Source organism: Lolium perenne, chromosome 2, assembly GCF_019359855.2.
Source record: "Lolium perenne isolate Kyuss_39 chromosome 2, Kyuss_2.0, whole genome shotgun sequence".
Classification (NCBI taxonomy): Eukaryota; Viridiplantae; Streptophyta; class Magnoliopsida; order Poales; family Poaceae; genus Lolium; species Lolium perenne.
The window spans coordinates 49,658,080-49,674,046 of NC_067245.2; the positions used below are offsets into that span (position 1 = coordinate 49,658,080).

At 44.8% G+C, this 15,967-nt stretch overlaps 4 protein-coding genes across 5 annotated transcripts; 1 reads left to right on the top strand and 3 right to left on the bottom strand.

The window, feature by feature from the left end:
* The first annotated feature begins 3,130 nt into the window (after positions 1-3,130).
* Positions 3,131-5,247, top strand: LOC127329926 (cytochrome P450 709B2). The gene is made up of 3 exons (XM_051356328.2): positions 3,131-3,625; positions 3,725-3,981; positions 4,321-5,247. The coding sequence occupies exons 1-3, from the start codon at positions 3,131-3,133 to the stop codon at positions 5,114-5,116; spliced, it is 1,548 nt and encodes a 515-aa protein (XP_051212288.1). The 3' UTR covers positions 5,117-5,247.
* An 842-nt stretch (positions 5,248-6,089) lies between these two features.
* LOC127332077 (senescence-specific cysteine protease SAG39) lies at positions 6,090-7,239 on the bottom strand. The gene is made up of 2 exons (XM_051358326.2): positions 6,779-7,239; positions 6,090-6,676 (listed from the first exon to the last, which is right to left on the bottom strand). The coding sequence occupies exons 1-2, from the start codon at positions 7,212-7,214 to the stop codon at positions 6,090-6,092; spliced, it is 1,023 nt and encodes a 340-aa protein (XP_051214286.1). The 5' UTR covers positions 7,215-7,239.
* A 605-nt stretch (positions 7,240-7,844) lies between these two features.
* Positions 7,845-10,994, bottom strand: LOC127332078 (uncharacterized). 2 transcript variants are annotated; one of them, XR_007870184.1, is made up of 6 exons: positions 10,641-10,994; positions 10,263-10,337; positions 9,358-9,497; positions 8,663-8,800; positions 8,247-8,562; positions 7,845-8,162 (listed from the first exon to the last, which is right to left on the bottom strand). XR_007870184.1 is itself a non-coding variant. In XM_051358327.1 (5 exons), exons 1-5 carry the CDS (start codon positions 10,882-10,884, stop codon positions 8,341-8,343), a joined length of 819 nt encoding a protein of 272 aa, XP_051214287.1. In that variant the 5' UTR covers positions 10,885-10,994; the 3' UTR covers positions 7,845-8,340. The 2 variants fall into 2 exon arrangements, 1 of the variants encoding a protein (XP_051214287.1); XM_051358327.1 differs by having other exon boundaries at positions 7,845-8,562.
* A 253-nt stretch (positions 10,995-11,247) lies between these two features.
* Positions 11,248-15,611, bottom strand: LOC127332075 (uncharacterized). The gene is made up of 12 exons (XM_051358322.2): positions 15,350-15,611; positions 15,158-15,245; positions 14,706-14,805; positions 14,543-14,616; positions 14,366-14,434; positions 14,156-14,233; positions 13,725-13,849; positions 13,204-13,276; positions 12,724-12,782; positions 12,235-12,612; positions 11,900-12,002; positions 11,248-11,802 (listed from the first exon to the last, which is right to left on the bottom strand). The coding sequence occupies exons 1-12, from the start codon at positions 15,436-15,438 to the stop codon at positions 11,569-11,571; spliced, it is 1,470 nt and encodes a 489-aa protein (XP_051214282.1). The 5' UTR covers positions 15,439-15,611; the 3' UTR covers positions 11,248-11,568.
* Positions 15,612-15,967: the final 356 nt, after the last annotated feature.

Below are 15,967 nucleotides of genomic sequence, written 5' to 3' on the forward strand. Positions count from 1 at the left end.
CGTTGTTTGGTGGCCTGCACATAGTTTTTTGGCCCCATGGAGATTTGGGCTCTGCCCGTTTGGTGGGTTGGTTTTCAGGCGTAGTAGCAGCCCAGAACGGTGCCCCTGTTGTTTGGTTGCAACGCCAAAATCTGCTTCTGCTTACCTCTTCCCTTCAGTGGTGAGGTTACCAGGGATCAAAAGCACAAGCAAGAACACAATCACAGTTCAGGGAAACTTGGCACTGATCATAGATGACAGAAGTTGACGACACACCATTGTTCACACACGGCCATAGTTCAAGACACAGCAGAGACGATCATAGTTCAACACACGACACGAACAACAACTAGACACGACATGGTAGCAACGACATAGAACCAGGTAAGCTTTAGACATGATTTTCGAAGCAACACACCTGGTGGCATCGCCATGGTACAGGCACCTACTCATCACCTCAGTGCAGGTGTGGTCGAAGATGACCACACTGCACTCGAAGGAGGACACCTTCTTGAAGATGAGGAACATGCCTACCTTGAGCTGATGGGCGAAGGCGAAGCCCACCCACCCCTGGTCGATGTATGCGTCACCGCCTTCTCTCATCGTAGTCATCCTCCAGTTGCAGCCAGTGTTGGTCTTCACGATGATGTTCAAAGGGATTTCTCCGAACCACCTGAAGAAATCTTGAGGGATCAGGAGCCGGCTGAAGGTGGGCCTGAAGATGATGCACATGAACTGGTCCGGCCCTACGTCCTCCTGGAAGTGGTCGACGTTAGCCGCCCTTCGCTTCTTTGACGGTCCCTCGTCGGGGGTCTTAGTAGGTAACCCAAGCTTGAACTTCTCGGTCTACCCCAAGAACACATGGCACTAGAGGTGTGCCTTCTCACAATTATATAGATGAAAACGAACATTGAAAACATAAGTGAGGCCTCATACATTGGCTCACACGGCAGCTCAAGGGTGCAAGTAATGACACATACACGACTAAGTTTGAGGGCAACACCTTGCCTTCCATTGTGCCATTGTTCAATCATTGGCCAATGCACTAGACAAACAAAATGAGGCCTCATATATAGGATCACACGGCAGGCAAAGAGACTGTCCACAAACTAAGTCTAGTGTGCAAGTAATATGGCACATAAGACTAAGTTTGAGGGACACACCCTGCCTTCCAGTGTGTCATTGTTCAATCATTGGCCAATGCACTAGACATAGCAAAATGAGGCCTCATATATTTGATCACACGGCAGGCAGAGGGATTTTCCACAAACTAAGTCATGTGTGCCATATGGCACACATGACTTAGTTTGAGGGCAGCACCATGCCTTTCGTTGTACCATAGTTGAATGATTGGCCATTGCAGAACTGAAGAAGTACAAACATGGAAAGAAAGGTAGCATATGCCTCATACTATGAGGACATATGGAGGAAATGTTTGATCATAACCAATGGCATCGTCCTGTTCAGTCATGCCATAGGTTCTGATCAATCATCTCCTCACCCTATGATCCCCGGTTATAATCATCAGCCTAGTTAAATCGGAAACAACACAATCTAGAACACATTCAAGTCCTCCCACTCCTCTTAATCTTCCGCACAACAATCAAAACATGCTAAACCTCAGCACAAAAAACCCTTCCCCTCTTTGCATGCACAGTAAAATCTGACAGTTTCAGGAATCCACAATCCGATCTAGGAAGGATCTACCGCGATTGGAGATTAGAGTAACAGATCTAAGCAAATCGAGACCGTGAATAGCAAGAACTGAACAAGAACATCAAGCAATGGCGATGAACACCTTGCAAACATCAATCTGAACCCTATTCTAATGGAAACCCTAGCAGATCTAATGTGCATGTCGTCGCAAATGCCCGAGCATGGCCTGTTCTGGCACAACGAGTAAGAGGGTGAGAAGCAGAGGTCATTACCGCCATTGTTCCAGCCGAGGAGGAGGTCGAGTTCGCAGCCGAACTCGAGATGCCGATGAATATTACCGAGCAGGTTGATGCCGATGTCGCGGTGCTGCTCGCCGATGTCTCCTCCTCCGGTACCGGTGCTCCTCCTTGCGGCGGTCCGGCGGATTGGTCGGCGGGAGGGGAATTGCCTGGTGATGTGGCAGTTTGGGGGGGGGGGGGGGGGGGGGGGCTTTTATTGCGGTCACGAGTGAAAGGAAGGAGAGGGGAGCGGTGAGGCTAATTATGGCGGTGTTCCCGAAGGGACGCCACGTTTTCGTCTCCCTTCCCCACGCGTGCAACCTTCTAGCCATAACGGGTCTAGCTCCAGAGAAACTGACATTCCGGACGTTTCTCCAGGGCCTGTCCCGGGGGTGCTTTAAAACCCGGTTCATCAAGAACGCGGCGGGCTGCAGGCAGCCAAATGACCCATTCCACGTCACAGCCCATGCAAAACAGCCCTCTGCATGCGCACATTGAGGTTTTTCTCCGATTCAACATCGTACTACGAATCCAAATTCAATCTTTTGTACGTGGCCACAGTTCTTCTTTTCTCTCCCGTAGCGTAAGTGTAAGCGCGGCAATTTGACTTCTAAACCGGTGGTTCTACGCTAATAGCTCCATTTAACTTCATATATAATAATATAAACCAGGGACTAAAAACTTGCAATAAAGTTACATGATTCGATAAGTGCAAGTAAACTTAGGTAAAACTTTAGATGATTGCTATTTACTAGCAATTTAAATAAAAAAAGAACTTGGAAATCGGTTCAAATAAATCGCGACCCAATCAAATCATATGAATAGACATATACACATGCACGATCTTAGGATGATGCATAAGTTTGGGAGAGAATTTTTCCATGGTACGTACGTACATACCGTTGTATCTTTCCGAAGAAATAAGCAATCAATGAGCGGAAGTGTAGCAAAGTTGAAATTCAGCATCGTGTACAACCATTTACGTTTTTCTCCGCTTTAGCATCGTACTACGAATCCAAATTTAAGCTTTTGTGGCCACAATTCTTCTCTTCTCCTACGTACCGTAAGCCCAGCCGTGCGCGCCGATAATTTCCAGGGTCGATGCAGGATGAGAGGTTGGGGTTAGCCGTGCACGATGGAGAACCAACGTAGTATAAATACCAGCTCCTCGATCGAGCAAGCATCACAACACATACACACACACACACACAGCCAATATGGTGGGTGTGGCCTGGGTCTGGATGGTGGTGGCCGCGGCGGCGGTTGCCTCGCCATGGGCGCTGCGGCGGTTCGTGTGGAGGCCGCGTGCCATGGCGAGGATGTTCCGCGCGCAGGGCGTGCGCGGACCGGAGTACCGGTTCCTGCTGGGCAACATGGTCGAGATGAAGCGTCTCATGGCCGAGGCCGCCGGGCTGGTGCTGGACGCCGGCTGCCACGACTACGGCGCCATGGTGCAGCCCTACTACCGCAAATGGATGGGCCTGTACGGGCGGACGTTCGTGTCGTGGTTCGGGGAGAAGCCGGCGCTGTTCATGGGCGACGTGAACATGGTGAAGCAGGTCTACTCCGACCGGACGGGGCTGTTCCCCAAGGAGTCCTGGAACGACAACTTCACGCGAGGTCTCGGCAAGGGGATGTTGCTCATCGACGGCGACGAGTGGAAGCGCCACCGGAAGGTCATCAACCCAGTCCTCAGCATTGACAAGCTCAAGGTAATTTATATGGGATATAGTAAAAGCCTGCGTGAGATCGACTCACCTGACCTACAACATGCCTCCCTTTGAGCACTAATTTGTTTGGCTAAATTACAGACGCTGGCTGTCACCGTCTCAGACTGTGTTGGGCCGATGCTGTTGGACTGGGAAGCAAAGTTAGAGAAGGGCAATGGCCAAGTGGAGATTGAGATTAGCCACCACTTCGATGAGGTTGCAACCGATGTGATCTCGCATGTGGTGTTTGGGAGAAGCCACAGAGAGGCCAAGGAAGCATACCTTGTGCAGAAGAATCTCCAGTCTTTGATCTTCTCAAGTGTATTCAACGACCTTTTGAGCCATATCCCAGGACTACGGTACATACATATATAGCTTCTTATTTATTCTATCCATCGTTCTAATTCTAGGTTGATCAAGAATTAAGTTATTTCTAGGTTAACTTTAGTATAGGTAGATTTGCATCGTGATCCGTGAACATGAAAATTGCACACGTGTGTGTAACTGGACATGGGTACGATTTTTCACATCCTTTCCAAGTTGCACAAGAATTACACGTGAAATTCGATGGCCGAGAATTAAGTTAATTCTAGGTCAACCGAGAACTAGCCACGTACATTGCTCTACTCATCCATGCTCGTAATAAAAAAAAATCATACCTGCAAGTTGATCAATACGATTTTTTTAAAATGGATCAGGAACCTTCCAACCAAAAGCAACCTGGAGATGTGGAAGCTCGAGAAAGAGGTGAAGAGCATCCTCATCAACATCATCGAAAGTCGCCTCGCCACCAAGGATACCGCAGGCTACGGGGAAGACATGCTCGGGGTAATGCTGGAGACATGCACACCGGATCAGGTGCAAAACCCGCTCATGAGCATGGACGAGATCATGGAAGAGTGCAAAACCTTCTACATCGCCGGGCACGAGACCACCTCACTCCTGCTCACCTGGGCCGTGTTCCTGCTGAGCACACACCAGGAGTGGCAAGACAAGCTCAGGGAGGAGGTGGAAAGAGAGTGTGGCAAGGAAATTCCCACTAGCCATGTGCTTAGCAAGCTCAAGTTGGTCAACATGTTCATCTTGGAAACACTCAGGTTATATTCCCCCGCCATGATCATCCAGAGGAAAGCTGGCTCAGATCTCGAGCTCGGTGGCATCAGGGTGACGAAAGACACGATCTTGACCACCCAGATCAATACGATACACACTGACAAAGATCTATGGGGTGATGACGTCTATGAATTCAAGCCTATGAGGTTTGAGAATGGGGTGGTGAGGGCCGCCAAGCACCCCAATGCGTTCATGGCCTTCTCCATTGGGCCGAGGGCTTGCATCGGGCAGAACTTCACGATGATCCAGGCCAAGGTCGTGTTGGCGATGATACTGCAGAGGTTCTCGTTCTCTCTATCTCCAAAGTACGTCCATGCACCCAAGGATTTGTTCACGTTAAAGCCCAGATCCGGGATGCATGTGGTTCTCAAGACCATATAGGTCTAGAGCTCGCTATCCTATATCGAGAAAGAGTATATTTCTCTACCATGCTTCATGCGTTGTCGGTTCGTCCTTTGGTGTTCACATATTTCATCGTCTTGATTGTAATAAATAACAAGTGTTTTCGTGTCTGGAGTTCTGTGGCCATAATTCCACTACCACATGGATTAAAAAAACGCCAAATAGGACAGCCCCTCGCAGGCACATTTATAAGAAGTAATGAGAAACTCGGTTGATATTCAACGAGACGAGGCGTCAAACCGCCTGGCTAGGACAGCGTCCCTCGCTACAACATGTACTCAAACTTGATAAAGCGCTGATACTAAATAACAAAGTAAACCTATAGGATTATGGAGTAACAAATCATCGTACTTTACAAGACATGTTAGTGTTAATGCATATGTGTGCACACATATTGCTTCTGTTAGTTGGTCTTGTGAAGACTATCACGGACCCATCTGACATGATGCACCAAGAACATGGGTGCTTCAAATGTGAACTTTCTAAGGCACTATCTACAATTAATGCCTCAATTATAAATAATATTGCAACCAAATTTTCATGTTCACAACAATATTGCACATTAATTAATATTATAGTGATCATTCCTTAGGAAAGTGATTTACAATGACAGCAGAATGATCAATGAATTACAATGACAACAATTAAAATGAATTATCTCTATCTTGTGTAACTATGACAACAATGAATCAACAGATTTTCAATCACGGGCACATGTGGTCTGATCTGCCAAACATTCAAGAAGGAGAGGCTAAAAACATCCATGCAATATATTTTTAGGTTAACGATCAATGTGTACCATAATATTTACAATGTATAGATATATAAAGTACAGAACACATGTATATTTTGTGATAGTATTTACAGACACATAAAAACTATATATGAAGAATATGCTTGTATTTATTCAGTATTTGTATATGTGTATGTGGTTGTGGAATTTGACTTATTACTACTCAGTTGGGTACGAAGGCTCCATGGCAAGGCCACACATGCCCCTCTTGTCTGAAATGTCCTTCCCCATTCTTAAGTATCCATTTTCTCCCCATGTTGTGCCCCACGAATTTTTCAATAGCCAATACTTTGTGCCATCGTTGGCTTGCCCGTAACCAATAGCAGCAATCCCATGGTCTAGATCGGTACCACAAGAGCCGGTCATCACTCCACCTTTATAGAATTGGAATGTCATATCTCCTCCGTCCACGGCAACTGAGACAGGTTGGTTTGCGACAGCTGCCATGAGAGCAGCCTCGTTATTGGTTGGCACATCCTCGTAGCTCTTGATGATGGCAGCACTCTTGGATCTGCTGCTGCACTTGCCATCTTCTGCTGTATATGGGTAGCTAGACTCGGTAGTGAGGCCACCATTCGAAATGATGAACTTGAATGCATCATCCATGAGTCCGCCTTCACAACCCTGATCCGTGCCGTGGACATCACAGTCTACAAGCTCTTGCTCCGACAGAGAAATAAGCTTGCCAGTTTTCAGCTTGACAATGCCCTCTGTTGCTGCAACAGCAGAAAATGCCCAACAACAGCCTACAGAAGATTGTGGTGTGATACATATCATTATACACTGTCATCACACATACTAGATCGACAATATATGCCGTATATTGGTAATACCCTAAATATTCTTACCACATTGGCCTTGATTCTTGATAGGAGTGACCGCGCCCTTTGTCCTCCAATCCACTGTCGTCGGAAGTGCATCGAAGCTAACATTCTCATACCTGAACCCGGTAGGAGCCCTCTCCAAGCCCGATTTGTACCCCTTGTTGGCCTTTGTCGCCTTGAACTCCTCGTTGGTGATGTCAGCGAACTGATTGACGCCGAGATGGAACTTGCGGCTCCCAGCGTTGAACGACTCAATGAACCCGACATTGGCCTTGAACACCTCGAACCGCCGCGCCTTCTCGGCAGCGTCCTTGTACACACGGCCGTACTGCACCATCCAGCTCTCGTGCCTCGCCACCATCAACAAGCCGTCGCTGAGCTCGCGAGCGGCTAGGACCGAGCTGCAGAAGCAGAGGCATCCGAGGAGGGCAAGGATCGTGAGAGCTTTTGAAATGGCCATGTTTGATGATTTGCCTGCTACTACTTCTGTGTGCTCTGCTTTGATCTGGTGATCGGAGCTTGGTGGCATTTATAGTTGCACGAATGCATTCAAGTAGAGTATACTAAGGATATTGAGGTACGGTGCTTGTACGAAGTTGCACCTGCGTGGCTGTGAAGTACATCCGGTGGTATAAAATTCTTGCACCTAACGTACGCTTGGGACTCACGCAGTTCATATAGAAAAAATAATAGAAAATGATTATTAATATGTCAACATCCGGCATCCCCTACACCAAAAGGCTTTTTTTGGTCAACTTATTCAGCCTGGCATCATAGCAAGGAGATATGTTAAGTGTGTACTACCTTTGTTCCACAATATAAATTTCTTTAGCAAACTACAATATAAGCTTTTTTTTAGCAAACTATTTTAGTTTGCTAAAAAGGCTTATATTACGAATGGAGTGATAAGAATTTACAGAGGAAATCTGTATGCTACGCAAAGGAGAGATGGCGGCATCGGCAAATACCATCAAGTACAGCACACCAATTTGATACAAATATTTCTATTTCTCACTATTATTTATTCCATAGCAACTCAAGGGTAATTAGGCGGTAACAAGTAATGAAACACTAAGTGGACACAAGAAGATTGTAGACTGGAAAACTCTGCCCAGTAAGCATATATCTTGGCTGTTTTTTCCACCTTCTGCAGTAGTATATTTTTACACAGGATAGTTACACCACGTAGCTGGTAACTGCGCTTGGACAAAAACGATACCCACCTAACGTAATTACATCTTACATGGAGCAAATATATACATCTAAGTACTTGTATCTCTTACAGGTCTTATATCTGTCTTTTCAGACATATTTTTGGTGTTGGACCGCACTGCAGGGCTGCAGAAACCAAGTACTGATGGATCACTTCACTTCCCTCCTCTTCCTGCTCCATGGGACAATCTTACAGCTGCACACAGAGGGATTCTTGATCCAACAACCAACAGTTACCAGTGTATGACTCAGCATTTCCAACAAGGCCGGTTTTTCTCACCTTATATACTTCATCGTGATGGAACTTCATAACGAAACCTTCCAGCACTTCTTGGATGGGGTGGATAAAATTGGCAAGTGAATATTGGAAAGGATTACTTTAAGAAAGTTTTGTTGTCATCTTCATCTGTATCTAACTCAAGCCCCTCGGCAGCCAGAAGTCTACTGATTTCATTATTCTTGTCTTCCTCTTCTCTCTTGCGCATAAGGTCTCTCTTCCGTAGTACAAGGGTATGCCTTTTTAGAGTTGTGTTGTAAAATTCCATGGATGTCTTCCTTTCCTTGGCAATTAATCTTCTTTCCTCCTCTGGGTCAACCTAGAACAAGTAGAAAAAATACACCATAGTACATGTGATTCGAATAAAAAGCATGAGGATAGCTTGATGTGCAGGATAGAAAGAAGTGGCTTATTTTTACCTTTGACCTGGAGAGACGTCGTGCCCGTAGCGTCAATTCTCGTTGTTGTTGCTCAGCCCAAGCAGCTACCGCCATGTCACCACGTTTATCAAAAGCTTTTCGCTTTTTCATCACCCACTCCATCCATGCCTGAGAAGCCTGATTAATGGAAAATGTATTTTCACTGTTACATGAATACCTCTTTTAAGCAGACATTGCACTTCAATGCACCTCAGCGCTCTAATTTCAAAGCATCAGTGACAAACGAATTTTTAATCTTTATGTGTTCTTTTAGTTACACATAAGGTAGTAGAATGCTTTATTGATTGAAGATGATACATAAGACAGTAGAATGCCCATATACGAGCAAACTTTTATTGCTATTCAGTGGTTGTTGCTGACTGCCACTATTGCTGGCCCAGTTCAGCAGTAATACATCTGAGGATAACCCGCACTTCAAGGTAGTACAGGTTTCAAGGTAGTACAGGTTAGCTCACAAGGATGGAGGGATGTTAGCTTTAACTAAATCACTTTTTTCAGACTCACCAAATTGGTCAGTAAAAAAGCGCTGTATAATTCAAATTGTGTGGTTAAGAATGATAGACCTTCATGAAGTTAAGAAAAGTAGCAAAAAGGAATTTAACAAGCATGCAATTTTCTTCCATGTACAATTAAATCATAAAATAAGTAAAATAGTTAACCATGGAAATACAGACCTTCATTGGATTCACATAATGCTCTTTATCATACGCTTTCCTCCTTTCATCATCAATCAACAGCTCATATGCTGCTTGGATTTTGATGAAACGGGCTTCAGCAGTCTCTCCTTCCTCGAGGGTGCCCTTACCATCATAAACTTTGAGGGAATAGAACAATCAGATCGAATAAAATCAACTTATTTATTTGGTCATGCATGTAAAATAGCATCAATCCACCAAAAATAGTGTATCCTATATTCGAACAGCAACAATGTATTGTAAGCTACAGGTGAACCACCAGCCTATCACAACTTCGCTTTATGTAGTTTGTTGAATATTTCCCAGTCAGAAAACGAATACCTATGAATTGAGGAATGAGGCTGTTGGTTAACCACAAGATCTGGAGCTCTACTATACTATCAACACAGATGTTGTGCAAAACATGCTTTTAAGACAGACAAAACCTTCTTTTACATGCTTCCAGCCTTTCTTAAACTTGATATGTAGCAGAAAAAATCCTCCATGGAAAACGATTTCGCAAGTACATACTGCAATAGATGTCTTACGATTGAATCCACAGCATTCAAACAAATAATTCAACTTATCCGAGTGAATACTGTGATGTAACAAATAGTCATCGACGGGCACCTATGTTGACGCTTACACTGTGTGGAAGCAAAAAAACTCATTCACAAACAAACATATGCACACATCGTAAATTGCTTTTCCCATACAGCTGCATTTTACTTAATAAGACAACAGATAGTAAGTCTGAATAGTAAGGAAGCAAGAATTAACAAACATCATACTTGTTGGCGACTATGAATAAATTGTAAGTAAGGAAATACCACTGAACTAATTAACATGCAGAACGCACTGAATAGAACTGAATGATGAAGAAACATAAAAGTGAAGGAGCAGACCATCAGGGTGATAGAACTTGGCCAATCTCCTGTATGCCGTCTTTATGGTGTCGTCTTCAGCATCCCTCTCCAGCTCTTCGAAATACATGAAAACACATTAGTTTCACTGTTAATTGTGCGCCCACTTAACCCATCTCACAAAGGCATCCACAATTTTGGCCCCGTGCTACACAACCACCACAACAGCAAACGCCTCGAACGATCGAAATCTAGCCGCCAGTTCCCAGATTTTGAAAAAACTTGATGCTCATCTATCAGTAGTATCAAAGAATTTGACAGTGGAATTTGATTTAACAAAGCAAAATCTGAGATGGCAAACGATAATCCCAAATAAGGTGCACTTGTCTCGCTAGCATAGGACATGGCTTCGTCGCGTACCGAGCGTCTCGTACGGCGACTTCTCCGAATCCCAGCTCGCCGCGCGCGTGGACGCCCTCCTCCGCACGCTCCCCGCCGCCCTCGCGGCCTCGTCGAGCACGGACACGGATGACGCCTTGGACGGGGCGCGGAAGCCCCCTGCGAGCCGCGGCGCGAACCCGAGCCGCCTGGCGCCTCGGCCGGCGGCGGTGGACGAGGAGTAGTAGGTGTGGAGGAGGGTGGAGATGGATCGGAGGTTGCTCATCGCCGGCGACCCGGGGCTTTAGGGTTAGAGCGTGGAGGGGGAGGAGGCGAGCCGGAGCTCGGAGCGGCGCGCGGTTGTGTGGTGTGGTGGAATGGAGGGAACGCCTCCCGATAGTGACACGTGGATCACTTCTCTTCTCAATAAAGTACAGTACATTTTTCTGTTACGCGTATAAATGTATGATATACACTGAATAGCGTAATTTTCACATTAAATTGGAGAAACAAATCCATGTACCAAATCTTCAACTCATTTTTCACATAATTGCACAAATATTTTGCATCAAGTAGCATTGGGACAATTTCATTTTTCAAGTCTTGCTGCAAGTACAACAATTACTTTTCTTTGCAATACAGAAAGCAATGATAATATAGGGATCCTCAACTCTTGTACAGTAAAGAACAGCAACATTTCAGCTAGATTTATTCATTGCTGTAAATACTATACAGGTATATATTTACAAATTACAGGCGCTGTACAGATGAAAGCTCATCAGTCCTACCCTACGATGCCCCTCTCGCTCGGCATAACACACAGGTTCTGGCTTAGCTTCCGTCTCTGTACATAATCTAAAACCATATCATCAGACATCCATACAGGATGCATCCACCTAGCTGAAACTCTTGCAGTACCAGTCTTCCTGTAGCTTAGTTTCTATCAGTAGTTCAGTACATAAACTTAAAGTTACTTCTTCTTGGCACCACTGTGAGGGAAGGTGTGCGCTCTTTCCCACTGCGCAATGTCCTCGGCCTGGGATGGTGGCGGCGGTAGGATCTCACGCTCTACCATGTCCCAGCCACGCTCTACCATATCCCAACCATCTGAGATGTTGTTTACTGCTCCACCATGCTTTGGCGGTTTACCGGTGTACAGGAAGCTCGCGTTGGAGTTCAGGAGGAGGTTATCTAGAGAGCTCGGCTGGTTAACACAGAGATTATATCAGTATGATGCGATGAAAGTACATGTGATGCAAGCCAAGAAAGAAAAAAAAAAAAAAGACAAAGTTGGAATTTACCATGATAGCAGTGTGTGTGCTGTCCATCATACTGCTGTTAGATGAGATGGCCGAACTCGCCTTCCATATTGATCTGTTCAGCTGGTGTGCTTGCTTTTCTGATCTGCAAGTAGAATGTAGGATCACTCAACCCTTCTTTCCTTGTAAAGTCACGTTGCCCTTAAAATAGACTTTTAATAGATGCAAATATTGCTAGAAAGTCTTTGGGTGAACATTTTCGGCAGTTATGAGGAAGATAATAAATAATACAACTTGCAAGTTTGAGCAGATTATGGAAGATCTATCTACACTTTTGAGAACCAGAATGTGCTTGCCAAAAGCAATATAGGTTGTACCTTGACGCTATATTTGATTCAAGAGCAGCTCGAAGGGCCTTTGAAGATGATAACATATGAAGCATCTTTGCAAATGCATCAAAAGTAGAAAGATTGGATGGCACATCCAAGCCCAATGAGTTATAGTAGTACGCAGTTACGGCGGAAACACTTTTCTTCAGCAGCGCTATTCCTATTTGCAGGTCTTGATGCCTCTCCATGGAGTGAGAAGATGCAGCTGAGAAGTTAAAGCTATTGCTTCTCTTGGAGTCAAGAAATGATTTCTTGTCAGAGTCCACAGAGTCAACACCAAAGTTACCCGAACCACTTTCTGTCCATGAATTTTCTTCGCCAACAGAGCAATTATTTTGCCTAGGCACGAAAAGTGGGTAAACCTTGCTGGAAAAGAAGAAAACAGTCTCACGTCAGCAAAGATGTTAAGTGCCACCACAAAAAAATATATGCCAAGTGTCCCGAGACAGAGATGTGGCATTTTCCTTGAGATGGTACCTCTGGGATTGTCGTGTGCTCCAGTAGGAACCCCGTTGCCATATACGGGAACATGAGGCCTAATACATCACACATAAAATATATTAGCCACACAACCAAACTGGATAACCAATAGAAAGCTCGTGCGGCTACCGTGCTTGCATATCCTGTGAAGTGCTATGCTAGGCTCAGACAAGTTATATTCCAAAACGATCTTGACAAAATAACTAATCCCTCCGCCCCGTAAAGGATGTCGCAGATTTGTCTAAATTTGGATTCTAGCATAAAAAAAAACTCCCTTTTTGGGACAGAGGGAGTATTTTTTAGGGTAGACAAAACAGCTATATTTACAGGACAATAATGATTTTTACTGTTCAGACTACAGTTAGAATTCGTATTATTTTACCATCAGGATTAGCAAACTAGATCTTCTGATATACACCTAGTAACTTCAAAATAAGGCTACTGACATTAAATTAAGGGCACTATATTGGATCTTACCCCAAAGCCCGCTACATGGAGGGCTGGTGCGGATAGGATAGGAATTGCAATGCTGAGGACTTGGAGCATGTACCTGCAACAACAAATTAAGTTAAACAGAATTCAAAACCAAATCCAAATGGTAGTACTTGCAGATTCTCCTACCAAACAGCCCAATAGGACAATACAACAATAGGAATTAAAATGGTTGTTAGTCTTGTAGACAACAAGGAAGACTATTAGACACATACATAACTATCTTGCCCTGATTTTTACTTCCATAAGCTAATGAAATTCCATACTCTAGCATTTTTTTCTTGTTCAGAAGCTCCTGATTTTCTTTAGACACATGCAAACCTTTTATGAGTTTTTTATAAGATTAGGCAGAAAGCATTAGGGTGATGTTTACAAAGGACCATGAATCATAGAAGAAAAGCTAGTCATTTAATCATTCTGGCAAACTAGAGCATCGCGTTACAGCTACATTAGTGAACTGGAGACAATGAATATCAGAACAAGTAGTTAGAGCAAAGAAGTATAACCCCAAAGAAGCTGATAGCTCTTCTGATGGTACTGAATGTGGATCAAGACCACGAGGTAGACGAATACCACATATAGCATCATATGGATCACTGTGGCCATCCTTCTTTTCCCCTTCTATAATAGCCTACAGGTTAAATAACACAAATATAAATCAATCAATACCTACTCATGGTAACTCACGTAGCATATATGATATCACAATAAATATTCCTTTGAGGAGATGAAATTCAGTAAGTGAACATTAACAATGACATCACTAGCATACTGAACTAGCATGTGAAAGATGTAACAGCGACTAGCAACAGTTACATGATCTAAGTATGATGAGAGTTGAATCATGCACAATGAAGTTGTTGTCACAAAGGATTTGAGAATAAACATACACATGAAGAATATACAAAACCCAGTGGAGTCGAAGATCAATACTTACTCGCCGCATTGGGAACAACCTGCAAAGCTGCTTTATAGCTTTGGACTGCCTCTTGAGACGTTCGGATGTAGTTGCCATCTGCCAATAGAGTACAAACCTTTCAGTTTCAAGGCCCAGGCAGGCACGCATAAATCATGGATAATAAAACAATGTCTTGATACACGGATCAAATCAAATAAGAAACAGAGAGGCGTGTGTTAAAGGACTCACAAGACCCATCTGCGCTGCTTTCATGGCATTGGTGTGCATCGTCAATGAATCGGCCTGATTCGTTTTCAGCTGAAGATGGGGGAACAGGTATGCAGGATCATCAGAGTAATTTCTTAGTACTGAATTTACCTTTAATCATCAAACAAAGGGTAACAACAGCAAGAAAGGTAACTTTACCGTGATGATACCCAAACTCAATGCATCCTTCTTCGTCTTGTTACCAATCGATGCCTGCTGAACCTTCCTCTTCTCTGCAAGAACATTAATTAGCATGACTCGGTACTGCTAAGTGGCAACCGGTAACAAGATAACATTTTCCATTAGAGTAAAAGAGATGAACCTATCGCAGTTCGGCGCGTCAGTTCGCTGAGCCGGTCCCTCAGCTCCTTGATGTCATGAGCTTTGCTCATCTTCCAGCTCCTTTGCTCCTCCGCTTTCCTCTGACAGAAATAGGCAAAACAGGCCCAAGTTATACGACTCTGGCTGGCTGTACAACATTTCATTCTACAAATTATACGATATCTGTCTGTACAGTTGTTCTCCAACAAACACCAATTCTCCCAAATTCTAACATGATAAATCAAGCTACCTTGTAATTTCCAAAGAGACGAACCACGCTAATAATTAGCTCAACATAGCATGACCAAACAATAGACTGCAAACCTGATTGCGCAGAAGCACACGCAAACATTGAAAACCACCAACCAACCGGGTAGCCCGAACCCAAAACTAGTCACTATAGTAAATTGGAGGAGGGGATGAGTCGAGTCGGGTATAGCGAGGGCGACCAACCTTGGCCTCGAGGCGCGCGGCGATGCGGGTCTGGAGGGAGTCGCGGAGGTTCCTCATCATGCGCAGCCTCGTGTGGTACTCGGAGAGCCTGCGAGGCAGACCCCAAAATCCGGGGTGAGGGTTACGTCCTCCGAAAGAGGCGAAACGTTGATTGAATCAATCGGGGAGGCAGGGCGAAGGGCGGGCGCGTACCTGGTGTTGACGCAGGCGGCGCAGCAGGAGTGGAGGTTGGATCCCTCGCAGAGCGCGCAGCAGCTGCTGCCCCGCCTAGACGCCATCATCAATTCGACGGGAAGAGAGCGGCGGCGGCGGCGGCGCGGATTCCCGGTCACCAGGTGCGCGGCGGTGCTGGGGCGAGGAGCGGCGCTGTCGCGGCGGTGGCGGGGGCGAGGCTGCGCAGGTCGTTTGCGTGCGCGAGGAAGGAGATGAGATAGATTAACTGGCGTAGAGACAGGGACAAACGAGAACGAGAACGACGCTTTCCTCTTCTGTCTCGTATTGGGCTGATAGAATATTTACCCATGAAAGAGTTCCTTTCTGGGCCCAATGTGACTGAGATTTTTCTTTTCCCTCTAAAAACAGATTACAATCTCGCACAACCATACTAGTACTGCACTAATTGGTTGAATGCCCGTATGTTGTTACGGTTATTTTTTATCTGCAACATATATACTGTGTGTGAATACGCACATGTATAAAAAGAGCAGCATATGACATTGTAAAAACATAATAATTTCACCTCACTTAAATTGTGTTTCACTTATGTAAAATTTTGAAGTCGTGTGAATATAAAATGAAGACCAAGAGCAT

Bases quoted from the DNA above. Each gene is read 5' to 3' on its own strand.
- LOC127332077 (XM_051358326.2), bottom strand. From the start codon at position 7,214: ATGGCCATTTCAAAAGCTCTCACGATCCTTGCCCTCCTCGGATGCCTC. The intron at 6,677-6,778 runs GTAAGAATATTT...AATCTTCTGTAG, and splicing joins CAAGAATCAAGGCCAATGTG to GCTGTTGTTGGGCATTTTCT.
- LOC127332078 (XM_051358327.1), bottom strand. From the start codon at position 10,884: ATGAGCAACCTCCGATCCATCTCCACCCTCCTCCACACCTACTACTCC. The intron at 8,801-9,357 runs GTCTGTATTTCC...TCCATTAATCAG, and splicing joins ATTATGTGAATCCAATGAAG to GCTTCTCAGGCATGGATGGA. The intron at 8,563-8,662 runs GTAAAAATAAGC...TACTTGTTCTAG, and splicing joins GACGTCTCTCCAGGTCAAAG to GTTGACCCAGAGGAGGAAAG.
- LOC127329926 (XM_051356328.2), top strand. From the start codon at position 3,131: ATGGTGGGTGTGGCCTGGGTCTGGATGGTGGTGGCCGCGGCGGCGGTT. The intron at 3,626-3,724 runs GTAATTTATATG...GCTAAATTACAG, and splicing joins TCAGCATTGACAAGCTCAAG to ACGCTGGCTGTCACCGTCTC. The intron at 3,982-4,320 runs GTACATACATAT...AAAATGGATCAG, and splicing joins AGCCATATCCCAGGACTACG to GAACCTTCCAACCAAAAGCA.
- LOC127332075 (XM_051358322.2), bottom strand. From the start codon at position 15,438: ATGATGGCGTCTAGGCGGGGCAGCAGCTGCTGCGCGCTCTGCGAGGGA. The intron at 14,435-14,542 runs GTAAAGTTACCT...CCCCATCTTCAG, and splicing joins TGAGTTTGGGTATCATCACG to CTGAAAACGAATCAGGCCGA. The intron at 12,783-13,203 runs GTAAGATCCAAT...GTGATGTATTAG, and splicing joins TCCATGTAGCGGGCTTTGGG to GCCTCATGTTCCCGTATATG.